General features: G+C 39.0%; 7 protein-coding genes across 7 annotated transcripts; 3 read left to right on the top strand and 4 right to left on the bottom strand.

The window, feature by feature from the left end:
- Window positions 1–47: 47 nt before the first annotated feature.
- On the bottom strand, window positions 48–3,391 carry GCK72_012040 (uncharacterized protein; the record flags this gene model as incomplete). Its single annotated transcript, XM_053728809.1, has 6 exons — window positions 48–746; window positions 980–1,154; window positions 1,261–1,349; window positions 1,402–1,965; window positions 3,028–3,261; window positions 3,308–3,391. The coding sequence occupies 6 exons, from the start codon at window positions 3,389–3,391 to the stop codon at window positions 48–50; spliced, it is 1,845 nt and encodes a 614-aa protein (XP_053583581.1).
- Window positions 3,392–5,996: 2,605 nt separating this feature from the next.
- GCK72_012039 (uncharacterized protein) lies at window positions 5,997–8,739 on the bottom strand (the record flags this gene model as incomplete). Its single annotated transcript, XM_053728808.1, has 5 exons — window positions 5,997–6,103; window positions 6,152–6,458; window positions 6,956–7,100; window positions 7,147–7,451; window positions 8,566–8,739. The coding sequence occupies 5 exons, from the start codon at window positions 8,737–8,739 to the stop codon at window positions 5,997–5,999; spliced, it is 1,038 nt and encodes a 345-aa protein (XP_053583580.1).
- Window positions 8,740–9,991: 1,252 nt separating this feature from the next.
- Window positions 9,992–10,770, top strand: GCK72_012038 (uncharacterized protein; the record flags this gene model as incomplete). Its single annotated transcript, XM_053728807.1, has 2 exons — window positions 9,992–10,120; window positions 10,204–10,770. 2 exons carry the CDS (start codon window positions 9,992–9,994, stop codon window positions 10,768–10,770), a joined length of 696 nt encoding a protein of 231 aa, XP_053583579.1.
- Window positions 10,771–10,853: 83 nt separating this feature from the next.
- Window positions 10,854–13,289, top strand: GCK72_012037 (uncharacterized protein; the record flags this gene model as incomplete). Its single annotated transcript, XM_053728806.1, has 8 exons — window positions 10,854–10,949; window positions 11,286–11,399; window positions 11,444–11,563; window positions 11,611–12,076; window positions 12,119–12,249; window positions 12,293–12,367; window positions 12,885–13,064; window positions 13,110–13,289. The coding sequence occupies 8 exons, from the start codon at window positions 10,854–10,856 to the stop codon at window positions 13,287–13,289; spliced, it is 1,362 nt and encodes a 453-aa protein (XP_053583578.1).
- Window positions 13,290–13,804: 515 nt separating this feature from the next.
- GCK72_012036 (uncharacterized protein) lies at window positions 13,805–15,788 on the top strand (the record flags this gene model as incomplete). The annotated part of the gene is made up of 7 exons (XM_053728805.1): window positions 13,805–13,846; window positions 13,898–14,053; window positions 14,774–15,096; window positions 15,142–15,301; window positions 15,436–15,485; window positions 15,533–15,629; window positions 15,675–15,788. The coding sequence occupies 7 exons, from the start codon at window positions 13,805–13,807 to the stop codon at window positions 15,786–15,788; spliced, it is 942 nt and encodes a 313-aa protein (XP_053583577.1).
- Window positions 15,789–16,648: 860 nt separating this feature from the next.
- On the bottom strand, window positions 16,649–19,858 carry GCK72_012035 (uncharacterized protein; the record flags this gene model as incomplete). The annotated part of the gene is made up of 7 exons (XM_053728804.1): window positions 16,649–16,787; window positions 16,844–17,072; window positions 17,125–17,590; window positions 17,638–17,905; window positions 17,961–18,478; window positions 18,708–18,913; window positions 19,750–19,858. 7 exons carry the CDS (start codon window positions 19,856–19,858, stop codon window positions 16,649–16,651), a joined length of 1,935 nt encoding a protein of 644 aa, XP_053583576.1.
- A 1,791-nt stretch (window positions 19,859–21,649) lies between these two features.
- GCK72_012034 (uncharacterized protein) lies at window positions 21,650–25,346 on the bottom strand (the record flags this gene model as incomplete). The annotated part of the gene is made up of 7 exons (XM_003103364.2): window positions 21,650–21,743; window positions 21,791–22,043; window positions 22,088–22,568; window positions 22,618–22,888; window positions 22,942–23,456; window positions 23,815–24,029; window positions 25,238–25,346. The coding sequence occupies 7 exons, from the start codon at window positions 25,344–25,346 to the stop codon at window positions 21,650–21,652; spliced, it is 1,938 nt and encodes a 645-aa protein (XP_003103412.2).
- Between the last annotated feature and the right edge of the window lie 1,058 nt (window positions 25,347–26,404).

The raw sequence follows: 26,404 nt of genomic DNA, 5'->3' as shown, positions 1-26,404 counted from the left end.
GGGATCAAATGGATCAACATCATGAGTTCCAGATAAAAATAACAATTTTACAGCTTGAGGAGAACGGCCTGCTTTGGTGGAAGCACCAATTGCGATTCGACAAAGTTATGCTGCTCGCGAACTTTGTAATCGGTGACGTTAGCAGTGACAACAGAGATTTCAGTCTTCGCCAAATCCTTATTAGTTGGGATCAACTTGGAAGCCGGTGCCACGTTGAAATCGATCTTTTGCTCCTTCTCTCCGAAATTGAGAGCAACGATGAAGGCGGATCCAGTGGCTGTGTTATTTTCAGCTTTGATATAACGAGAGAACAGAATCACATCGTCATTAATCAATTCGTCTCTGACAGTCTCTCCAACGATGAGAGCCTCATCACGTTGACGGAGTTTCGCGAGTTTCCGGTAGATTTTAAGTGGAGAGTCCGAGATATCGAATTGAGAGTTATAGTTATCCATTTCGAGTTTATCATCAGTTTCTGGGAAGAAGATTGGCGCATCGCTTTCTTTACTGAATCCATGATGATCTTTTCCTGTTGGATACCACTGCATCACTCCCATTTGTTTCAATTCTCCGTCTTTACTCATCGCATTCTTCAGACCGTATTCTTGTCCGTAGTAGACTGAAACTGCGCCAGGAAGAGTAAGTTGGAGGAAGGAGAGAAGATGGGCGGTTGGAGTTTCGAAGCGAGATGCAAGCCGGGAGGATTCAGAGTTGGAGAATTGCCAGTGCGGACTGTATTTGTCGACCTGGAACATATTTTATGAGTTACAGAAGCTTCTAGACTTACAGACTCCGCCCACATATGTTTTTGGGCGGAGTCTTCTTCATGACATACTGTAACACCTATCAAAACTATCACAATCACAATTATACTACTTTCTACGAGTGCAACTACTTGCAAAACTTACAGAACTCCGATATTTATCGACCTGAACACTCTCTTTTCTCCTAACAACAATTTCCAGTTTTCTCCTCTTACCTCATGTCTCTGATAGGCGGCATTCAATGCGTCATGAACACACTTCGCAACTGATGGCTCACACTTCTTCTCATCCAAATTGGCGAACGAGTTGTCGATGACATAGTGCAGAATTCCGGTCTCGACAGCCTTCGCGTGGAGCTCTTCGATATCTTTCAGTGAGGAGAAGAGGACACTGGAATATGGATATTAATGGAATAGAAGGTGAAAAGGAAGGAGAGATTATGGAAAGCACCACAAAAGTGGGCGGAGCTTTCTGACTACAATTATAGGCCACTTACATCTTTTTCTCCTTCAATTCTTCCTTAGATTCCACATAAAGTTGAACGGATTTAGTAAGCTCTTCGAGGACTTTAACGGCTCCATCATGCTGAAAAATGAATAAATTCCTTATTTTCATTCCAGACATCAAACAAACTTACATTTGGTTTTCCCTTGGCATCAACAGCCAACTGACTGATATGATCGATATGGAATCCATCGACTCCTAAATCCAAAAACTTTTGAATCGCCGAGTTGATAGTAGCTTTGACTTCGGAATCCTTCCAATTCAAAACTGGATTCTGACTTGATGGATATCCGAGATATTTGAGATTGTTGGCACCGTGGAATGGATAGAAATTGGTCTCATTGAATCCAGGATCCGTTGGTTTTGCAATGACAAACTTCGACTCGTCACGTTTCTCGAACCACGGATGAGAGAGATCCACTGTAGACACAGGTAGATCCATGACAAGATACATTGCTCTGTTGTGAATTGTGTCAATGAGCTCCTTGAATTGCTCTTCAGTTCCGAAACGATCATCAACTGACAAGTGATCGACGACGTCGTACGAGTTGAAGTACTCATCTTTTTGGATTTTTATAACTGGTGTTGGGTAGACAGTCGTTACTCCGATCTTTCGAAGGAAATCGATCTTTTGAGAGATTCCAGCGAAATCACCGACGCCATCGCCGTCCGAATCGAAGAATGTAGCGGTGAGGAGCTGAAAATAATGTTTTTGGCTTAAGCTTGAGATTCCCATCTTTATTATTCTTCTTATTCTTCTAAAGATTTCCGAATACTAATGAACCGCCGCGTAAAAGAGAAAGCGCGGGAGATATTTGAAAGAGAATAGAAATGATTAATTGTCGAGATAAAATAGTTGACAGGCGAGTGAACGAGGTCATCAACACACACCAGAAGAGACTAATCCGTCAAAATTAGTGTGTATCTCGGGAGTATTTGAGTAGTCGGGGGGAGGAGAAGAGGAGGAGGATTAAGATGAGTTGTTGTTGTGAGATGAATAGTGGTTGGTAATAATGTGTAACCTTTATGAAGTCTGGAGAGGTATTATGGGAATCTTTTCATCTAAAATTAGCTGAAAATCTCATTTTTCAACGCAAAATCTGCTGAAAATTCAGATTTTCAGAGTTTTCCAGCCAGCTATATGGGGCAATATTCAGAGTTTTTCCCATTTAAACAGAGATTTTTAAGTTTATTACAAAATTTCGACGCTTTTAATCAAATTTGATCTAAAATTAGCTGAAAATCTCATTTTTCAACGCAAAATCTGCTGAAAATTCAGATTTTCAGAGTTTTCCAGCCAGCTATATGGGGCAATATTCAGAGTTTTTCCCATTTAAACAGAGATTTTTAAGTTTATTACAAAATTTCGACGCTTTTAATCAAATTTGATCTAAAATTAGCTGAAAATCTCAATTTCCCAAATGAAATTTGCTGAAAAATACAGATTTTTGGAGGATTTCAAACCCGTTTTCGGAGAAATTCTTGAAAATTCTACGATTTGGTTGAGATTTTCAAGTTTCTCCTCCAATTCGAGTCGACTAATTACCTGATACGAAACTAGAGAGGTACTATGAGACTACTTGCTTCGTAGAGGCTTTGGGAATCAAGATTCAAACCTTTTCATTTAAAATTAGCTGAAAATCTCAACTTTCAACGCGAAATCTGCTGAAAAATGCAGATTTTCAGTTTCCCGGTTATTTCGACCCCGCTGTATGGCGCAATTTTCAGATTTTTCATCCAATTCAAGTCGACTACTCACCTGATACGAAACTTTAGTTTGCCACCAATCAGGCTTCTGCTTCTCGGCACACTTTGGTGACAAAACGACGATAGCGATGGCACCGGCGAACATCAAAACCCATGCGAGCCAGAACAAAGCGAAGAGAACTGTTCTGACTGGCTTCCAGAACGGATCATTTCGATACTTTTCGAGTTGTTCTTTTGTCAAACCGATTGGTTTTGGCTCGAGCTCGAAATTGACGACTTCGGCGTTCTGGAGGAATTAGAATTTTTGTTGGGATTTGAAAGTAGAGGTTTACCTTATCAAAAGTAGCGATATCCCCGCTACCGGATCCCCCGAAATTGTTGCCTTCTTCGGCTATGAGGGCGTCCTTTGTGGCCATCCTGGAACAATAATAGTTAGGTAATTTCAATAAAGAGAAGCTGGATAATCAAGAAACGAGATTACGGGGCGAAAATTCGTTGAAATTGTTGTAAACGCATAAATTTGAGTCTTAAAATTACAATTTTATAGAATTGCCGAATAACATTCGGAAATTATAAAAAACTTAGTTTCTGGAATTCAAATTCAAACAAAAAATGTGACTTTTCCGACACAAAAAGTGCACAAAGACGCCAAAAATTCATTTCAAACAGTAAAAAGACACGAAAAAAGTGACGATTAGAAAAAAGAGGGAGTCAGCCGAGTGTCAGGAAGAAAAAGAAGAGAATTCGGGCGGCGACGAGAAAGAAGAAGAGGGCGGACACACACTCTGCGTCTCGTTTCTTCAAATGATGCTTTCCGTTTTCATCACACATTAAATAGATGGGGGGAGGAAGGGCGCCGTTGTGTAGATTATCCAAGAGGGCATCCATTCGGAATGATATAGTGTAAAATTGGGGGAGAGAATGAGTCTAGGATGAGAAAGAGATTGACTTGATTGAATAAACTAAGAAGGATGAATGTTCAATTTGCTATCAAAACTAAAGATTTTGCGCAATTTATTCCGAGGAATTCGCCGGAAAATCGGCAGAACTTACTAGTAGTGGTGAGCTTGGCAAAAAGGAAATTCGCTGAATTGTTAAGCAGCTTTTCTTTTACATTGTGAACAAAAATTCCCCAAACTACGTGACTTCTCACCTTCTTTTTAATAAAGTGAACTAATAAAGTGGTTATCGCGAAAAAAGAACAAACACCACCTACTTTTTTCGGTCAAATAAACAGTTCTATCAATTAAATTGTATTAGTTCGCCTTCCTCTGTGTAGCAATCTCCTCCGACCAGCCCAATGTTTTCCAGGCAATTTGACCACAATATTGCGTCAGACAACAACGTTTTTCGATGAAAGGACTAAAGTGGTGATGTGCGCAAAAAAGAAAAATGATGACAAAGCACACAAAAATAGTGAAAATAGAGTGAAAACTGGGAGGAATGATGACAAAATGGGAGCTACTTCGTTTTTTGAGCTTCTTGGACTCTAAAATTCACGAATATTATATCTTGACTATTTTTATTAAAGTTTTACACATTTTAAACTCTCCAAGATTAAGAAAATAATAAAAAACAGACAAATAGCTTAAAAAACTGAAATTTCATGGAAATAAAAATAGAAAATCGCCAAAACTGTGCATTCCGACGTGGTGGTGTTTGCGTACTTGTCATTCTCTACAGTAATCTTTAACCTCTGAAAAACTGAAATTCAATGATATAATGCGCGAAGGTGCGAATAGTAAAAAAGTAAATATCAAAGCAGAAAAGGGGCTCTGCACTCTATTTACTTTTCGTAAGGTGGTGTGCTCTGCTACCTGCACAATGTGAAGCTCGGCGAGCATACATAGAGAGAGAAAGCATTCAATTTGATATATTTGAACAAGTGTGTATAGACACCCAAAAAGGTATACGCTTCATTAAATTACGCAGAGAAGGTTCACACGAAGAGGTTTATTAGCTGTAATTCTATAATATGCTCACGGAGCAGCAACATTTCCGGTGGGAAGAGGAGGGAGGGAGTGTTTGCAAACCCCTGCTCTCTTTCTACGGACCATTAATCATATGAGAGAGAAGTACACTGAGAAACTAAAGAGAGGATTAGTAACGGAAATGAGGGGATTATAATAGTAAATGGGGAGGCGAGAAAGGCACCGAGAGTTTGGAGGTTTTGTAAATGCGCTCCATTGAGAAAAAAAGATTTTTAGATCACTTAACGGTCAAATCTCAGAATTTTTCATAAAAATAGAAATTACACATCTAGATCTCCATTTTTCTAGTTGATCACTTTTTTCTACGGTGGCTCTTTTCAAAGTTACAAGGTGTGAAACTGGAGAGATTGGAGAAATTTCAAGTGCATTTTTCCTGGAAAACGAAAAAAACGATTTTCACATTTTGTCACACAAATGGTGCATCGATATTGTGGTGATGCACCATTCTTGAAATTTAGGTTATTTTTGATAGGAGAGCACATTTTGTCCTTGAAGCGAACTTTTTTACGGAAATATTTCAATACGTAATTTAGAGAACTAGGCTTGGTATACAACAAAATACAACAAATAACTTTCTAGGAAAAGCATTTAGAAAAAAGTTGTTAAGAGTAAAAATAAAGCTCTAGATTTGCACTTTATAATTGAATATAATTCGAAATTCTCTGACAATCGGTGGCCTAGTTACAAACCTTGGAAGGTTTGAGTACTTTTCATGGCTTCGCGGTAACTGAATCTGAACCGCCCGTAACAAAAAAAACCCATCAAAACCATTACTCGTTATAATCTATCTGTGCTTAACCACCAAGTCTTGCCGCCTTTCTTCTTCCTCTCTCTCCGATTAGTAATCTGTCAACAAACACTTAAGTCAAGGGACCAAAAGAATATGGTAAGTACCACCTCACTTGACCGTTCTTATAGGGAAAGTATTTGATGAATCTCTCTTGGGATGGTTACTGTAGGTGAACAACAGATGGCTGTCAGGAAATTCATGTAATGAGGGTAATCAATAATGGTACAAAAGAGAAATTAATTAATTAACAGTTTGTGAAAAAGATCTCGGCCCGATACTGTTCACCGTGATTGTTGGTCTTGTTTGATACTTGTTACCAGGTAGAAAGAGCAATGAGCGGAGGAATCCTGGAATGTATTCAGTCTAGTCTTCAAACACACTCTTTCTTAACTTACCAATAGTAGCTTGTCTATAACTTTTGATAATCAAGAAACTTGGCAACGGGTCAACTGCAGGATACAAAGCAATGGTGGATGCAACAAAGGAACTCGCAAAATCAAAGTCCAGATCAAGCATTGGGCAAAGGAAGTAGATAGTGATTGGGATATGCATGAGGATCAATGGGATAGCAGTCTGGAGGACGAGGGTGTAGAAGAACTGAACTTGGAGGTTGTTAGCAGCACTTGACACTATTGAGAGTTGATTCGAGAGACGCAGATAGCAGAGGGTACCGAATCCAAAGACACAGATCATGGATGAGATCTGGAATGATATAAGATTGACCATCGGTACCTGTTTACGCCATAAAGTGCAGTAAGGTATAAAATTAGGCTTTTTTTCAGTTAAAAGTTACCAACTTTAAGAGTGTGTCATGGTAATACTGATTGTCCCATCAAGTAGACTTTTAATGTATCATACAGATTAAAAGTAGATCTCCATTTTTGTAGTTGACAACTTTTTTGTACGGACGCTCCCTGGAGAGTTATGGTAATTTTAAGACCACAGCTCAAAAATCGCACTATTTTGCACTGAAATTGGTCGATTTGATGGAGAAATTACTTTGTCGAGATATAACTCTCCAGGGAGCGTCCGTACAAAAAAGTTGTCAACTACAAAAATGAAGATCTACTTTTGATCTGTATGATTCATTAAAAATCTACTTGATGGGACTATCAGTATTACCATGACACACTCTCAAAGTTGAACAATTTTAACTGAAAACGGCCAAGTCCATAACCGGCACTGTATAAGAGACTTACGACCATAAACCACATCTGGGAGACACCAATCCACGCCGGTTGATTCAATGAGTTAGTTCCATTGAGACCATCTTTGTTATAGAATTTTGCACCGATATAACTGATATTCTGAATACCGACTCCAACTTTTTCCATTATCAATTCTCTGAAAGTCTTTCATCACTATGATGCTCATCCTCCCAAACCCTTACCTTGTATAATCATCCATGTCCTGATTCGGCCAAAACCACACTCTCACCACAGTCGCCCACCAGATTCCAGTAATCACCGGAATAAAAAAGAGTACTCCGAATTTCCATCCAGAAGTGTACTTCTCCCCGAAATTACTGTCTATTGAGCCATAACGATAAATAAAATGAGAGGCGAATAGAGCCATTGATGCGCCGAAAATAGCTGTGTAGACGAGGACAACCCATGATGACGTATCGGAGGAAAGGAGAGAATCCACGTCGTTTACACGGAATACTATGAATGCGCAGCCGACGGAATGGGCGATCTGAAAGGGGTTGGATTGGGTGAGGAAGGGATGATTCTGGGAATTTGGAGATCTGATTTTTGGCGCTGTCTGTTGGATGTCCAAACTTTTCACAATGCATCCCTAAAAATCTGAAAGGAACCTATGGGAAATTGGTATGCTGCATTTTGACTAAATGATGTCATGTACCATTTCTTAATTAAAGTTCAGAAAGATCAGAATTTTCCATGACTTTGACAAATGACTATTCTCGATTGTGAAAAGTCTGGAGAGAATATGTTGAACTGATTGAACTGCTCTGACAAGTTCTGTTCGAGACAAATTATTTATTACTATATTTCGAAATGTTACAAGTATGATGTCTGACATGCAAAGAGAGTCTGGACTAGAGTACATTGAGAAAACATTCAAATAGGTAAAAAATTGGCTCCAAAGTTCAAAATTTTCGATTTGTTTTTTTTTGCGAAAATTTGAAAAATGTCAAGTGATGAAAAAATTGGTTCATTTTTTGAAGCCGGACCTTGACAGTTGTGCAATACAGTACCACCGGCCATAAAGATAATAAAAATCTTTTTCTATTTTTTAAGTTGAAAAAGTCCCATCAAGTATACTTTTAATGAATAATACAGATCAAAAGTAGAACTCCATTTTTGTATTTTTGTTTGACAATTTTTGTATTTTTAATTGACAACTTTTTTGTACGGACACTCCCTAGAGAGTTCTTCTCGACAAAGCAATTTCTCCCTCAAATCGACCTATTTCAGTGCAAAATAATGCGATTTTTGAGCTGTCGTCTTAAAATGACCGTAACTCTCTAGGGAGTTCCCGCACAAAAAAGTTGTCAACTACAAAAATGAAGTTCTACCTTTAATCTGCATAGTTCACACAAAAGTCAGATTGTGGAATAATCAGGGGATACCATGACATCCTCTCAAAGATTGACAGTTCCAACTGAAAATACTAAAACTGTATATCTTACGGTAGTTATATCACAGAGTTCTTTAGTATATTCATCCCAGTAAATAAATTCAAAAAACAATTAAACCTAATCGCTCTGAACCTAATTGCAACAATATCTCTTATCACCTCCTCATGTATTATTCTATAATTGATTTCAAAAAAAAATTCAACTCACAATCTCCGCCGGCAAATCGAAAGCACCCCAGAAAATCTCAAAGCAAGTTGTATACAGCATGAGCCATTTGTATTTTCCAGTCTGTTGTGGTGAACGTGTCAAGATTAGCCAAACGAGAAATGAATTGAGTATAAATGAAATAATGGTGCATATCAGTTGATAGGTGGACGACATGATTTCCGAATAGAAATGTAAAATGAAAAAGCAAAAAGAGAAGAGGGAGGGAGGGAGAAGAGTCTAACGATGTCTACAGAAGGTAATAATTATATCCCCTTGTGATTGACGTGATAGTGATAATTAGCCTGTTGATCGGAATAGTCTTGTCTGGAATATTTTCAAAAGGGGAAAGTGTGGTTCATGGAAAAGAGCAATTGGAGGACATTTTTATAGAAATGCAGAGGAAAGAAGTGGCTGAAAAAAGAAAACAGGTGATATATTGAAACATAATTTCAGGGTTGCAAAATGTATGTTTTAGATGTTTTAATAAGTCTAGAGAAATGTGGTTTGTGATGAGATATAACAGACATCAGGATCAGTACTGTGTGAAAAGAAAAAATCGTTAGAAAAATTTTCGGATAGTTTTTGAAAAAAACTGTTAAATTAAGTTACAAAAATAGTGATTGTTAAATTTTTCCAGAATTTTTTAAATAATTTTGCACTCAAAAACATATTTCTGGGGTTCGTCCTTGAAATACTTTCAGTTTTGTTTTCATACAAATTCTAGATTTTTGCCTCCGATTAACTAATTTTTCAGGATAAGATTAGATGAATAAAGTTCTCATGAAGGCATAGTAGACATACCATTGCACAGAAATTAGTGATCTAATTGTTGGCGCGGCATAACTTTATGTACATATTATCGAAGTGTCCTTTTTCAAGCTACTCAAGAATTCGGCACCTCATTCTTTGGAGGCCGTAGATTTCGAATCTAAAATAAAATTCTGCTAAATCCTTCTGTGAACCGAGTTATGCACCGTCAAACTTACCCTATGGTTTAGCTTTTTATCAGGCGCCAAATTCTTGAGTCGTTTGATACTTCGAGGACTTCCTTTGTTCAGAATGAGAATGGTTCCGATCTTTGACTAATTCTCGACGAACGTTTTGTCGAAAATTTCAGAATTCCAAGTCTCTAACTATTTGTTAACTTTGAAAGGTTTTTCGGAAATTTTGAAAAATCACGTATTTTTTTTGGAAATGTATCTTTTTTATCACTTCTTCATTTTTCAATTAAAAATATCCACGTGTCCCTCATCCAACTTCCTTCTCTTCAACACTCCTTCATTCTTAAATATTCTACTCGTTGCGTCCCTCCAATACTCGCAAACGAATCTTCATTTCTCATCAACATCATCATCATCATCATCGTTTGGAGTATTTGTGTGATTATATTGCAAACAAAGAGTATTTGTAAAGCATAGAAGCAGCGATGAACGTGTCTTCTGAAGGTGTGACGTCGCCACAGCAACGGCGGTCTCCGTCCGATTCGTCGGTCGTCGAGGATCAACGCATTGCATCGGAAATCGCCAAGGACTCGGCGAGTTCCAAAGAGATCGAGGTCAATGAGATTGATCCGTGTCGAGGAGCATGGGGGAATCAGGTGAGTTAGATAATTAGGCAATAGTCATCAAATCATTTCAGTTGGAATTCCTTCTGTCTACACTTGGTATGGCTGTAGGATTGGGAAATATCTGGAGATTCCCAACAAGAGCTTATAACAATGGAGGATGTGCCTTCCTAGTCCCTTATATCTCATGTGCTCTTCTATTCGGCCTTCCCGCTGTATACCTGGAGTTCCTTCTCGGTCAATATCATCGTACCACTGCTCCAATCATATTCCGAAGATTCGCTCCGATCCTTCAAGGTGTTGGATGGATGGCTGTTGCTGTCTCATCCCTCGTTGCCATCTACTACATCATCATCATCGGATGGAGTACTGTATACATGGCGGCAATTGTAATGGGACATACGGGTATGTGGAATCGATGTGGGAATGAGTGGAATGTCTTGGAGACATGCATGGATTCTGGAATGAAGGCGATGTGTAGTTCGTTTAACAAGACTGGCAATGAGACAGCGCCGAGTTGGGCGAATTTGAGTGCAGTTGGTCGCGGAGAGTCATACGTCTACTTTAACTCGACATGCTATGACAGACTCGACTTGATATCGAATAAAACCACGACAGCTTCAGAACAATACTTCTTGTAGGTAATTTCCATCTTTCCTTGATCTCCACTATTTCCAGCAACTACGTCGTCACCCCATCTGCCGGATTCCTTGATTTCAACTCCATGAATATGAAGTCGTTCATTGGAATGAATGTATGTTGGATCATCGTCATTTTGATTTTGTGGAAAGGTGTTGATTACATGGGAAAGGCGTCTTATGTGAGTTTACTAGGGAAGGCCTCTGAGTGACCGTGAAGTTCTAGGGCGTGAACCATATCATTGGAAAGCTGAGAAAACGCTAATTCCAAATGTGTATTCAGTTTTTGCCATTGAGGACTGGTATTCGAGAAAAACAAGGAAAAAGTTTAGACAGCTGACAACTCATTCGGTAGGTTAATACTTTGACTTCGTTTTTCTCGAATTCCAAACCTCGGGGGTTAAAAACTGAATATATATTTGGAATCAGCGTTTTCTCAGCTTTCCAATGATATAGGCCACGGCCTATAACTCCACGGTCATTTGGAGGCCTAATGAGACACGTTTTCTCAATTTCAGGTTATTGTCACTTTACCATACTTCATTATCATCCTGCTGTTTTTCCGTGGAATCACTTTGGATGGTGCGGAAGATGGACTCTATTATTATTTGGGAAATCCGGATTGGTCAAAGGTAACAGTAAAGATACGAAAATTCCCGAGATACAAATTTTCCAGGTATTTGCACCTGCCACGTGGGGAGAGGCTCTGAAACAGTTGTGCTTTAGTTTGGGTATTGGATACGGTGGACTCATTGGAATGTCATCGTTTAGCAGACCGGATAACAATTGTTTTAGAGTGAGCTTATTCTCGTTGCTCTATTTTTAAGAAGAATTTGTGTCCAGGACGCCCTGATAGTCATCATTGGAGACACTATGATGTCTCTAGTCGGTGGTGCAGCTGTCTTTTCGACACTTGGATTTCTCGCCAAACAGAGAGGATGTGCAGTGTCTGATGTGGTGAATGATGGATTCTCATTGGCATTTGTTGCTTTTCCGGAAGCTTTGGGTAGAATGCCTCTGCCAGAGCTATGGTCTTTCCTCTTCTTCATGATGCTCTTCTTCCTTGGAATCTCTACAGAAGTCGCCTATGTTAATGTGTTCTGCTCGTCGATTTGTGATCAATTTGTGAATTTGAGAAAGAAGAAATGGTTAGTCGTAGTCGGATGGTGTCTCGTTTTGTATGTTATGGGAGTTGTTATGGTAACTGATGGCGGATTCTATTGGTTCATAATGTTTGACGAGTATGCTGCTGGAGTGTCTTCATGTTGTGCAGTTACTGCTGAAGTTCTTATTGTTGCCTATGTTTATGGTAAGAGTTTTAAAAGATGTTTAGAATCCTAGAGTATTCCAGGCCGCCGAAATCAGCAGGCTGATATGAAGGAAATGTTTGGACCGGCTAAGAAGAAGTGTAGTAGTTGGACAGGACCCCATTCTCCGTATTTTGGATTCAATTGGATGTTTATCACACCGACATTGGGATCGGTTAGTTGGAATGAATGAAACAAGAAATAAACAGATACTTCAGATTCTTATAATCCTTGCAAGCATTCGTGACTATCCGTACAAGAGTCGTCCAGATGTTTATCCGCCTGCATTTGATGTGAGTCGGTCATGGTACAGTACCGGTCAAAAATAAACGAACTTTGGTCGTTTTCAGTCGAAATAGTACAACTTTGACAGTGTATATCGATGTCACCTGATTGTCCGACAAATTTCATTTTGTATGGGTTGGACAGAGCAAAAATAGCACTAAATTTTTGTAGTTGATCATATTTTTGTAGGGAGACTACCATGAAAGTTACAGGTAATCAAAGTAATTTTTCCCTTCTGATTTCAGTGCAAATTAGCGAAATTTTGGAACTTTTCACTTTGACAACCTGTAACTTTCATGGTGGTGTTCCTACAGAAAAAATGGTCAAGTACAAAAATGATGTTCTATTTTTGCTCTGTTCAACACATACAAAATTGAGCTTATCGGACAATCAAGTGACACCGAAATACACTCTCAAAGTTGTTCATTTTCCACTGAAAACAGCCAAAGTTGATAACCCTTTGAGCGGTACTGTAGGTCATGGTAGATCAAAAAATCTTCCCAAAATCTCCTCGTTTTTTTGCAGTTTGTCGGTTGGATTGTCTGTCTCCTTCCAATGGCAATGGTTCCCATATTCGCCCTGTTCGCCTTCATTGAATTCAAACGTAATGGACACGACTTGAGAGGTTTATTTATGAAACAAAGACAACTCAAATCGTATGCGAGAATTTATAAGGGAATGTCATTGAAAGATCGTGTCAAGCAGGTACATTCCATCGATCCTTCACCTTCAAAACTCTTTTTTTTCCAGAAAATTCTACCGGATCGTGAGCCGTGGGATGATAAACCGACTGGTTACAAATTCAACATACAAACTATATCGAGTTCATCGAGTTCGAGAAGCACCACGGGAAGTCAGAATTATTCAGAGAAGGCTGATTTATTGAACTCTGCTTCTAGTATTGCGACGACACATAGTAAAGTTCAATGATTCAAAAGTTGAAACCAAAAATTGGGAAAGAAATTAATTTATTGTATATAACTCGGGCACTTCTTCAATCCTTCTTTACAGTCGATTTTCTCCAATGCATCGTACAATTCACTAAAAAAGGAGATTCTAGAAAATCACCAATTTAAAAAGTTAGTTACGAATTTAGACGATATCCTGATTTGAGAGTGTTGCCGTAATAAGTCTAAAAATTTTAAAAGTATATTGTCCATCTGTATGTCGGTTTATCCCCGGCTTACAATTGTTGCGAGAAGAAGGAGTCCGCAGACGATGGCAGTAGCTACGAGAGGAATCATATCGGATGAGGAAATTTGAAACTTTGGAAATGCTCAATTTGGTCACGTCCGTTTTTTTCAGTTATCTTGATCCACGTGGATTCTTTTGCGTGAACCTTTTCGAGAAGAAAAAAGAAGAAAGAAAACGAAAAAAGAAGAAGAGAAAAGTTCATTACCATAATCACAACTCGAAAAAATAGCAGAATTAATCTCGTCGTCGTAATGGGAGAAAAATGTGAAATCAACGATCTTTTGGTGCCATTGGTGAGTGTTGGAGACCTCTTCAAGGTCAATTCAATGCTTTTAAATCTACAGAAGGATAAACGTCTCCGTTTGGGGTCTCATGAGTATAAAATGGTGGAACCTATCGCCACTGGACCGTTCTCCTCTGTGTTTTTAGTGGAAGAGGACGGGATACCGTATGCGATGAAGGTGGAGGCGCAAGTTGGATGTTTGAGACCTGTTTTGAAGGTGAGAGCCATTTTTAAGCTTTTTTTCCGCTATAACGGGTCACACAGTACCGGTCAAAAAGATATGGACTTTGGCCGTTTTCAGTTGAAATTGTTCAACTTAGAGAGAGTATCATGGTAATACTGATTGTCTCATCAAGTAGATTTTTAATGAATTATACAGATTAGAAATGGGGATCCATTTTTGTAGTTGGCCACTTTTTCGTACGGGGTCTTCCTAGAAAGTTACGTATAGACAAAGTGATATCTCCCTCAAATTGACCAATTTCAGTGCAAAATAGTGCAATTTTTGAGGTGTCGTCTTAAAACGAACATAACTCTCTAGGCTGTGTCGGTACAAAAAGTTATCAACTACAAAAATGAAGCTCTGTCTGTGTAATTCATTAAAAATCTACTTGATGGGACAATTAATATTACCATGACAAACTCTCAACGTTGATCATTTTCAACTGATAAAGGTCAAATTGTATATCACAGTACTGTAGCTGATTTTCTCCGCTATGACGGCTCAAAATTTGAAATGTCAAGTAATAGAATTGTTTAAAAAAGCTGTCAACTACAAAAATGTACGGATTATTTTATTAACAGGTCTAAATCTGAAACCATGACATGCTTTCAAAGTTAGCCTTGGAATCCAAGACTTGGATTTGCCTGCGTGCTCAGAAAGGGCTATCTTTATGACATTAATCTTTAACTAAATCTCGTTTCTTTTAATTTTCAGCTCGACCGTGCCGTCCTCTCCGCACTTGACAATCAAACCGGCTTCCCATCTCTCATCGACGCCGGCCGTACCGATCACTTCAAATATGTCGTCATGCAACTCGTCGGTCCCGACCTCTCATCCCTTCTCGAATTTGCACCTCAAAATCGATTCTCCCAGTCGACAATCTATAAAATCGCTCTACAAACTTTGGAACGTCTTCGGATTCTTCATGATGCTGGATGGTTGAATCGAGATGTGAAGGCACAGAACTTTGCTGTCGGGTTCGGTGAGGAAAGCAGTATTGTTTATATGCTGGATTTTGGACTGACACGGAGATATCTGTGAGTTTGAAACAAAAGACTCTTCAAAGTCTAATGGTAATCTAGAGAACCAAATGGTCGTCGTCATCTGCTCCGCCCGTGGGGTCCATCAGTTGGCACGTTTCCGTATGCTCCCTTGAATTCTCTTGGATTCTTGGATCAAACACCGGCTGATGATGTTGAAGGTAGTTCAATGTTTATTTATCTAAAGTTTGTGCCTATTCAGGTTGGCTCTACATGATTATTCATCTCTTGAACGGTCTCCCGTGGCATAACTCTAAACGTTCGTTGAGTTTGGCAAAAGTGAGAGAGTGGAAAATGTATTGTCGAAGAGCTGGTGGAAGAGCTCAACTATTTAAGGATGTTCCTGATGGATGGTCGGAAATTTTTGATATGATTGTGAAGACGGCGTTAGTTTTTTTAGAGGGTCCACCAACTTTTGATGTTTCTGTTTCAGACACCACGAACGTCCGGATTATCACAAAATTGCGTGCAAAGTGATTTCAATTGCACAAAAAGAGAATATTGACTTGACGGAACAGTTTGATTGGCAGGTAGTAGAGAGACTAGAGCTTTCTGAACCTAGAAAACATTTCCAGACGAATCCAGTCCTCCGCTCATTGGTTCGTCTTGGACCGTTGAGTTGTGATGAGTTGACAATGCAGACTTGCGGAACACCGAGAGCCACTCGAATGATTCTTTCACCGATTTGAGGTATTGAATGGAAATATTGAATGAAATAAAACGCTTGATTTATTAAGAGTAAAATTTATTCTAATCAGGGAAAATATTGATATGAAAAAAAGAAAAGAAAAATGAGAGATGCAAGCTGTGAGAGGAGATCATAAAGTTGTACAATGGGATTCTGGTATAGTGGTAATTATGGTTGTAAGACTCAATGAATAAAAAATAAATTATTAGAGAATGGTGATATGAGACTTGTAAAAACTATTGAGAAACTGGGAAGGGATGAAAAGTCTCGACTGGAAGAGAGGCTAGGAGAGGCTAGGAGAGAGGTTCGATAGTCGAAAAGTCGATTTACAGAGGATCAGATTTTGTGAGTAATTAGGGAAGCTGGAGATATTTGAACAAATAGAAATTTTGGTGTGTATCCTTCACATGGCATGTTAGGAGCGGTCAATGAGATATGGGAGGGTACGGTGTAGTAGCAAAGTGGGCAGTTGTGGAAGGAGTTATGGAGAATCGATTGAAATTAGGTATACATACGTATGGAAAGCTGGGGTATCTATGAGTGAAAATTTCAAGCCGAGTAAAACTGGTCATGACCTCAAAGGACATGAAAATGTTTGAACAAAACCAGAGAGGGGTATCAGAAAGAATTTTCGGAGTTGCGACTGGGAGCGTGGCGGACGGTAAGGAAGTAAAGTAGATTGAGTTAATTGCGGAAATAACAGGCATCATTCGGGAAACTTGGTTTAAAGTGGTTTTCTAGGGAACGAGGTAGTATAGGGAAGGAGAGCGACAGAATTAGGGAATCCACGGATCCGATTCAGGGACGCAATTTTGAAAAGAAGAAACGAAAGAAAGAAAAGATCATATCTAACCTTATGAATCAAAAAAACTTCCTTGGCTTGCACTGACGCTTTCCTGGACGCTGGGTAGTTGAAAGTTGGTTGTGGTTCTCCTCATCATCCACTTCCTCTTCCTTCACTGGCCTCTTCTTTCTCTTTCCGCTGGTCGGCTGACGACGGCTGAAAAGAAAGCCCATTGAAACTTAAATTTGTTCTCTTTAAACCAACCAACTCACCTGGTACTCGGCTGATCTTTATCATCCTCATCTTTTTCATCACTTTTGGCTCTTTTCTTCTTCCCTGAGCAATTAATGCTTTTACAAAGGCAAATCTCCATCAAATTATTCATTTTATAGTAGAGTGTGATCTCCTCTCCTGCCTTGATGGATCGCCTTGCCCGGATGATGACGGCGGGTCGGTATGGTAGCACATTCTTTCGGAGTTTGAATGAGCCACTTTGAATCACTGCAATTAAAATATAATACGTTAAATGACATAAGAGGACAATCAACAATACCTTTGATATGGAGGGCTTCCGTATTTGCGTCACAAGAATGATTAATGTATCTCGTGATATTGCCCTTTCTCGCTGAATCGATAGACCAACGAGTATCAATATCCATCAAATATCGATTTGGCTCCAAGTCGTCAGCCATATCGATTAGGCTGAGTCTTTTCGCCCTTTCTGCCGCAGAGATTATCTCTCCACTATATTCCGCCAACTTTTCGCCATCTCCGATATCTTTAATTGCTTTTACTCCATATCCTTTTGTATCCGTTTTCACTAAACGGATTTTCTTGCTGCATTTTCCTTTCGAGACAAATCGGTTAACACAATTTCGAAACTTTCGGCAGCTGGGAGGACACTCCAAATTTCTCGAACCATATGCACAGTTATTCGAACAATCATCAGAACATCCACAGTTTTTATCCATCTTAATTTTATGTACTGGTTCTTCCGGCACTTTGTAGAACTTCGCTTTCTGAAAGTATAAATGTTTCATATTAGTTTTTAAAACAATTTATTTACCTTCAGGTCCTTAGTGACCTTTTTGTAAATAACTGGGAATTCTTCTCTCGATTTGAATTTCGCCACTGCATCTTCCCATTGTTTCCTTTCCTCTTCTCCTCTGGCCATTTTTAAGTACTTCGTGGTCAAATGAACAACTTGGTTCAATGGAACAATAGACTTCTGTCCTTTTCCTTTTTTATCGAGCCACTCCACCACAATCATACCAGATTTATGATCTATTTTGTGCGGGTAGTCATCCCACTTTCTAGTGATTCCAAGCCAGAAACTGAAAAGAGAGGGTTTTTTTTCAGTTTTTTCTACAGTTCAAGTCTATAACGTACTGTAAGTTAAATTTGGCGAGAACTGGAGTGTTCTGGCGAATGACTCCATTCTCACGGCAAACATCACATTGGTTCTTGTCAGCCATCTCTCCGTCGATCCTTTTGACAAAGACGCAATTTTGATGGTATACTCGCGGGCACTTCTTACATTTAGTCAGCTCGTCCTCTTCCTCCGACTCCCCGCAGTAGTGGCAATGTGTGATGTCACATGCGAACTTCTTCATCTTCTCCGGAGCCTTCGTTTCCTTTTGCTCAAAATGCGTCGGGCACTCGAGCATACTTTCCTCCATCATCTCGTCTTTCCAGAGTACTTCCCACTCTTTCGATCCACATGGAATACATGTATCCTTGTGATAGGATCTCAAGCAACGATGGCACTCGACCAGTTTGCCGTAATAAGCTGATTGTCTGTGGCCACTTTTATTGCAACTATAGCAACAATGAAGTGAGCACAACAGCCTATTTTGGCATTCTGGGAGTGCGGCATACTGGAAGAAGAACTCCCCGTCGTTGTAGGTCTGAAATGGAAGAAAGTTTTAAAATGTGGTTTTCATTTACAGAGTTTTTAAAAAATTTTAGCGATTTTTTGTTGAAAATGACCAACTTTGAGAGTTTTACTTTGGATCTGTATAACCCATGCAAAACTTTTTTGCTGGGCCAGTCAGGGATATTGAGACATCCTCCCAAACTTGGTCTTTTCTGGCCGGCACAGTGTATCTAGAGTACAGTATATTTCAAGAAACTCACTTTTATACATTCCAAATGGAATTGACTCATACACTTCTCCTCTCCATTTCGGAATCCTTCGCAAGAGAGAAGGTTGACGCCGGCTCTCTTGCAAATAATGCACATTTTGCACTGACTTTTGATGAAAGTAGCTTCTAGCTTCTCGTCCTTGCCAGTTCCCACCACTTTGGTATGCAGGTTGAAGCGAGGTCGAGCGGCGGTGTATTCTGAAAAGGTTTTCACATAAAATTTTGTTGTTACTTACACCCAATAGATCACTACCAGATCAAATGTAGTAATTACTTTCGGTTTTCATATTTCCTTAATTACCAGCCGACTTACACACACAAACACATCACAAATAAGTCAATAATACTAATAATAGTAAAGGTATCACTAACGATAATACAACCATGTGTTTTATTATGTGTGATAAAGCACTTTGTATATGGGGAATTGAGAAAAATGAGATTAAACCATTTTTGAGTTTAAAAAAATTATAATTTTTTTTCAATGATGGTTTGTAGAAGAACTCAAAAAATGTCTTTTGGAACATTTTTCGACTAATGTGAAGCACTTTTTGATGAGTTATGAAGATTTTCTCGAGGTCACTACTTTTGACTCCTGGAGCTTTAGCACGATGCTCAGGGTTTAAGAAGCCAATTCAACATAATTTTTTTGTTCATTTAAATGTTTTCCGACGTTTTGAAACAAATAACTCAAAAACTCCAAGAGAAAAAAGTTTTTTTTTTCAAATTTTCAAATCAAGATGAGGAAAAATTGTTTATCAATAAAATTAGAAATGGAACTTCTTCAAAAAAAACTTATTTTCTTATTGTTGATTGTTTCGGCTTTCTCTCAAAAAACAGTTAATGCAAAACGGACTCGATTAAGCAGAGTTAAACATGAAAAAATAAATCTGTACTCACTAATGTTCGCTACTTTAGATTACCTTTTACAAGTACAGTTCAGTTTGTTACAGTTTGTTAGTTCTTTCAGAGATCTATATCCACTTTTGTTAAATTTAAGACTCAAAGGTATTATAAATTAGAATAAAACATACTGTATGGATATCCATTTCCACTGTATTCCCCATTAACCAAATCATCTTTGACATTGTTCTGCAAATCAGCAAGATATCTCGTTCCGGAGGATGATGGAGCTGAGCTCATTTTTGAATTCGAGGCGTTTTTACTGAAATGACGTAATGATAATAAAAACAAGAAAAAGTGAAAAAGGAAAGAGCGGTAAATCATAAAAGAGAACGAAAAGAAGAAAGGGAGGAAATCGAGTGTTTTCAAATGACACCGCTTGTATGAGTAAGAGTGTGAAACAGTCCATTTTTCGTTATTTGAATAAGAGGGAGACGAGGTGGAAATGAGGAGAACAACGGAGGAATCTCTCACTAGCAACGGAGAAGAGCAGTGAATCGAGTGAAGGATAGATGATAGATCAGGTGAGAGGAGGGCTCTCTAATTAGAGAATGTATACGGGAAGGTTACTTAGTAACAGTGAAGTTATGGGAATGTTTTTTTCTCGAATATCAGGTCTCGAGTGCAAAAACTGAGTCTGTATTTGAAATCAGCATGTTCAATGATGTGAGACTCGACTGGGGACCTTCCCTAGTGGGTGGAGGCAGCTTCTAAGCCACACCCACATTATAGGAGTCAATAGAAGTGCAGATGCTCTCTAGGTTTCAAGGTCCCGCCCAGTTTGGGGCGTGGTCTTATGTATCTGTGCGAGTGTATGTGATGAAAACTTGGAGAGGTGATTTGTTAGTTATTTGAAATTATAAAGAAAATTGTTCTACAATATTATCAAAACAATTTTTCTTGACATTTTTGTGAGCCCGCGAAAGTTGCCGCCTTTGAATTTAATAACGCCCCCTTTTTGCAGTCTCGGGCAGGGTTTTTCGCAATCCGCCGCGCACTTATTTCGCGATTTATTTTCAGCGTATTTTGATGCTTTATTTTTTATTGTTTTTGACTTGAAACCATTTTAATTGTTTTAAAAATAGTTTATATTTGTTGGAAAACATCACTCTTTGTTTGTTTCAGACGGAATGAGATGAAAAGCAACAAACGGAGGACTAACAGCTTCAATAAAAGAGAAAAATTGAGAAATGAAAATTCTACTTCCGAAAATTAATTTTTGCAGATAAATAAGCATAATCATCAATCTAAAAAAGAAGAAACACGGCATTGCTACTGATTCCGCTCTTATTTGATATTTCTCAGAGTTTTGCGGGGTTTTAACTGAAATCCTCATGCTCCAGAAATAAATTAATTTCTTTTCAGCGTTAAAATATGATTAGACATGTTTAAAAACGTTATTCACTGCTTAATTCTTAATAAATACGTTATTTTTCATATTTTCTTTGTCCTCTCTCTTGTCTTGCTACAATTTTCTCTTTCCGAGTCAACGTTCATCAGATTTTTCCGAATTTCCGACGCTTTTCGCGTTTTTGCAAACGAAAATTAGGAAATTAACATGCCTTGTTCCGTTGTTTTCTTTTTTTCATTTGCATATGGAACACGTGCAACAAAAACAGTTTTACAGCTTACAAACACTTCGATAATCGAAGCTGAAAATAAATCGCGAAATAAGTGCGCGGCGGATTGCGAAAAACCCTGCCCGAGACTGCAAAAAGGGGGCGTTATTAAATTCAAAGGCGGCAACTTTCGCGGGCTCACAAAAATGTCAAGAAAAATTGTTTTGATAATAGAAGGTTAGAATGTAATCTCTGTGGAGGGAAATGGGTGGAAAATTTTGAAAAAATTGGAAAACAAAGAGATCATTTGCGATAGGAGATCATTGCGGGGAGGGGAGAGATGGGTGAGGAAATTGAAGGTACTAGGAAATGTGAAATAAAATCAAGGATACACAAAACATTAGAATGGGAAAAGAACTCGGGAGACAACATTTGAGACGCTTTGTGAGAATGAGGAGGTCTCGGTCAGTAGTCACTCCAATCGAGCCTTCTTAGTCGGTGTCCAAGGGAGCTTTTGTTGGCGTTGACGCTTCTTCGGAATCACTTTCTCTTCAGTCTTCTTCGGGCTGAAATTTTACGATTTTATATTTTTTACTTAGTCCCATTGCTTTACCTTGACTTATCAGCATATTTTCTCAAAATATTGAACACGTCATCTCCTTTCTTCATTTCAACATCCTGCACTGCTCCAGCTTTCATCCTTCCAGAGCACTTGGAGCTCCCACACAAGCAGACGTGGTTCACCATGTCCATATCGTAGTCGATGGTGATCTCCTCATTTTTCCTGATGGGTCGCGTTGTGCGGACGAGGATTCGAGGCTCGAATTTCATCTTCGTCTTACTCTTACTTTGGTTGGGCACATAAACTGCAAACTATAAGTTCTAAAAAATAAAAAATAAAAATAATTACCTCCTACTTCCAACACTTCTGCGTTTGGTTCACAGGAGTGGTTGAGGTACCGAGCAATATTTCCAGCTCTGGTGGAATCCATATAGAAATGCACTTTCTTCATGCGCATATTATAATGACTCGCTTCCAAATCTCCCGAAACATTGATAACTTCCAGCCGCTTATTCTTCTCCACTTCATCGATAACTTCTCCGACGTACTCCACCAAGTTCGTTTCACTCTTGATATCTTCCGTCGCGAAGACTCCGTATCCCCGGTCATCGGTCGCTCTCCGCTCGATTCCCGGATGCATTTCTCCATTGGTGACAAAACGATTCTTGCACCGTTTCCCACTGGAACACGTCGGCGGACACTCTACGACAATGTTACGGTAGGAGCAGTCATCCGTTGAACAGTCAGCATTCCCATGGCATCCACAATCCGAATCAGCAATCGTCATCGAAAATGTTGGAAGTGATTGGATCCGGTAAGGTACGGAACGCTGTAAAACCACTCTCTACAGAATCGAAAATAACTAAAATCCAACTTACGCTTATTTCTTTTGCCACCTCTTTATAGAGTTTCGGGAACTCCTCCCTCTTCTTGAACTCATCAATCTGCTTCTTCCATTCATTCCTCTCATTCAAGTTTCTAGCCATTTTCAAATAATTTTTATCTAATTGAACCATATTTTTGATTGGAACAACAGACATGGTATTTTTATCCAATGGCCACTGAACAACACTCATTCCGATCTTTGTCAATTTCGCCTCTTCTTTCTTGGGATAGAGAGAAGATGGTCTTGTTAGGCCCAAGTAGAATCTGCAATTTTCTTATTATAGTTTTTTGTTCCAGGTAAAAGATGCTAGCCTTACCTGTGCCCGTATTTTACAAGAACGGGACTGTTCACACGGATCACTCCATTCTCCAAGCAGAAGTCGCATCTCTCCTTATCAACTGTTTGTTCATCCACTTTTTTGATAGGGATGCATCTGGAATGGAAGACACGTTGGCATGTCTTGCAATCCACCAGTGGGTACTTCTTGTTCGACTCCGAGCACTTGTGGCATACAGTGATGGCCTGTGGGAACTGTTTCTCCACGTGCTTCCATTGCTTCGGAGTAGGGTGTGATGGGCACTTGATCATTCTTGTCTTCTCCATTTGATCGTCGTTCCACTCAACTGGGTAGACTTTCGATCCGGAAGGAAGGCAAGTCGCTTCGTGGAATGATCGGAAACACAGGTGGCATTCGAGAAGCTCTCCTTTGTAAGCCGACTGTTTATATCCACTCTTGTTGCAGTCGTGGCAGCAATGTAGGGGACAGAGAAGGAGGTTCTGGCATTCAGGTAGTGCGGCGTATCGGGCGTTGAATCCTCCATCGTTGTATTTCTAGAAAATAAAGAGGATTAGAAACATTTTCAATGCTAACTAGGTAAAGTCATGGAGTCAGTCTGAAGATTTGGGCCGTGACTTGCATCATTGGAAAGCTGAGAAAATGCGGAGTTTTTGCCGTTGAGGTCTGCTATTCGAAAAGAATAAAGTAAAAGGTTGGACGGTTGGCAAGTCATTGTCCTCAAAACGTGTGAAAAATGTCAGCAGCGTGGTACATATGATAACTGAATGAATGTGGAATCAGAGTTATTTTTCAGCTAACCAATGATTTAGGTCATGACTCATGTCTCCACACTGACTCCATGGCCTTCCTCAGTAAGGGTATTGAATGATAACTATTAATAATCTCACTCACCAGAATACAATCCTTGTGGAATCGACTGACACACAACCTGCCTTCTCTTCCATTCTGGAGCCCTTCACAGCTGAGAAGATTGGATCCGACTTTTTTGCATATGATGCATTTCGAGAACTCATCGGTCACGTAGTTGGCTCGGAGCTTTTCATTTTTGGATCCCTCATGAACGAATTTGGTTTGCAGCGAAAATCGGGAGGCCGTGGATGAGTAGTCTGAAATTAAAAACACTTTATTGAGAAATTCTCCCTTCTGTTGTACTCTCTAGTTTGGAGCATCCTATCTTGGATGTCTTTAAAGATAGAAAAGTGTTGTCAACTGAAGAAATATTCTATGATTATTAAGCTATATTTTGTCAGTTTGCAGCTTCTTGATAATTCCTTTGGGAACCGAGATATACCGCCGCGAACAGGAACCGCTAGGTGCGCCTGTATTACAGGTTTTACGGTACTCTAATTACTCATGATATTTAATTGCCATATGTTGTCAGTTTAGGATTAATTGCCGGGATGAAATAAAATATAAACGAGGTATTTCTTACACATTGAGCAAAGCGGTGTGGACTTATAGGCGTGTCGTCGTAATACCTGCATTTAGTAAAATGCCGCCATTAGTGAGTAATTAGTCCAGGTATGAAGAGAATGACAGAGATATTTTGAATATGGACATGATCTGGATGATAGCTCATCTAATATGAGAATTTAAACTTTTTTCATCACTTTCGCTAACTCACCTACAAAAATATGTTCTTTAATCCTTGAACTATTGCGGGGATTCATTGAATATCGAAAACTTAGAAATATTAGAAATACTTCCAATGATATAATTAAAGTTTTCAAATTATCACGCCGAAAATTTTTGTTTTTGATATGGAGCACGTGAAGGAAGTCCCCCGGGATCGAGAGTTGATTAGAAGAAAAAGTTCAATTAGGATGTAATCGAGTCAGTCTGGAGATATGGGACGTGACCTATATCATTGGAAAGCTGAGAAACGCTGATCCCAAATATATATTCAGTTTTTGCCCTCGATGTCTAGTATTCTAGAAAACCAAGACCAAAGTTTGGGAAAATCGAGAAACAACTTTGACCTTGTTTTTCTCGAATACCAGGCCTCGAAAACAAGAATGGAATATATATATTTGAAATCAGCGTTTTCTCCGCTTTCCACTCCCTAGTTAAATATAATAGAAAAGCAAGATAAACACGATGAACATTCAAAACCTATTTCTGATTTTTGAGAACTACCTGAATCAGAAGAACCATACAATCAAAAGTAATTTGACAAAACTACTCTATCTTGATTCAAATTTGAATTAAATCTTATTTTTGTAGTCGGTTTCTATCTATATGTGACATAACTCCTACATCAGAGTAAGCTCTTAAACCAAAACTACAAATCTCCAAATTTAGAGACAATACTCACTTTTGGGGTACTCGTTGTCCTTGAAATCTCCACGAAGAATATGATGTCTTACGGCGGTTGCTTGTGTTTGAGAACGATTGTTGGTTCCTGATGAAGAAGGCGTGTTCATCGTTTGTTAGTTTCTGGAAGCAAGTTAAGGTTCAGAGGTAATTTAGAGGTAACGGAAAAAAAGAAACAAGGAGATTCACGGCCGTACGGCTCGCTTCAAACAAGGAGGGAAAATTGTGAAATGAGAATGGCGCGAATATTCAAGAGAGGCGGGAAAAAGATTACTCGTTTCACAGGGCAACGGGAAGGCGGGAAGAGTAGGTATACTCAAATTACTGGGTGTGTAGGTACACACACACACAGAGTTGTGATATTTGGCGGGGAAGGGGAAATATAATATGTAGATGGACTCATGTTTAGATCACGCCCACTTTTTGGAGAGTTGGACGGACATTTAGGAGGGGTGTCGTATGAATACGAGGTTTAGGTTTCTGAAAAGTGTTGTAGAATCAAAAAATTTAAGAATTGATTTTCAGATGGCTGCTACCGTAACATGGCAAGTTTCAGGATCGTGTCATTTTTGGAGGGTGTGCAAGTCAGAAGGCAAAGTGACGGTATGGGGGTGATTTATTACACTGCTGACAATGTGTTTATGTTTTTGAATTGTATCGGGGGGACTGTCTTGCTCAGAAAAGAGGGAGGGGGTCAACAGATATATAAAGACAGATATAAGGAGAGAGGATAATGTTACAAACTGTAGATGATCTGATACCAATATATAAACAAATTTTCAAATGTTCGAATGTATATACAATAGATCTGATATAGTTCACACCAGATACTGTATTATCACAGAAAACTAAGAAAGTGGATTAGAGGTTACCAACTTTGTTAGAAGAGAGAGTGATGAAATTTAGATTTACAGAACTGGTCGAAAAGATATGGACATGACCGTTTTCAGTTGAAATTGCCCAATTTTGAGAATGTGTCATGGTAATTCTGATTGTCCCACCAAGTAAAATTTTAATGGATCGTATAGATTAAAAATATAACTTCATTTTTGCCAAAGTTTGAGAGCCCATAATTCAGAGCAGAGTGTCGGGCGGATTCCAATATTTTGTGGGAGCTCTATTGGAGGCGTTCTTGATCTCCCACCAAAGTTTCAGCAAACTTTCAAAC

Source organism: Caenorhabditis remanei, chromosome IV, assembly GCF_010183535.1.
Source record: "Caenorhabditis remanei strain PX506 chromosome IV, whole genome shotgun sequence".
In the NCBI taxonomy this organism is placed as follows: Eukaryota; Metazoa; Nematoda; class Chromadorea; order Rhabditida; family Rhabditidae; genus Caenorhabditis; species Caenorhabditis remanei.
This window is presented reverse-complemented; position numbering and strand designations above follow the sequence as displayed.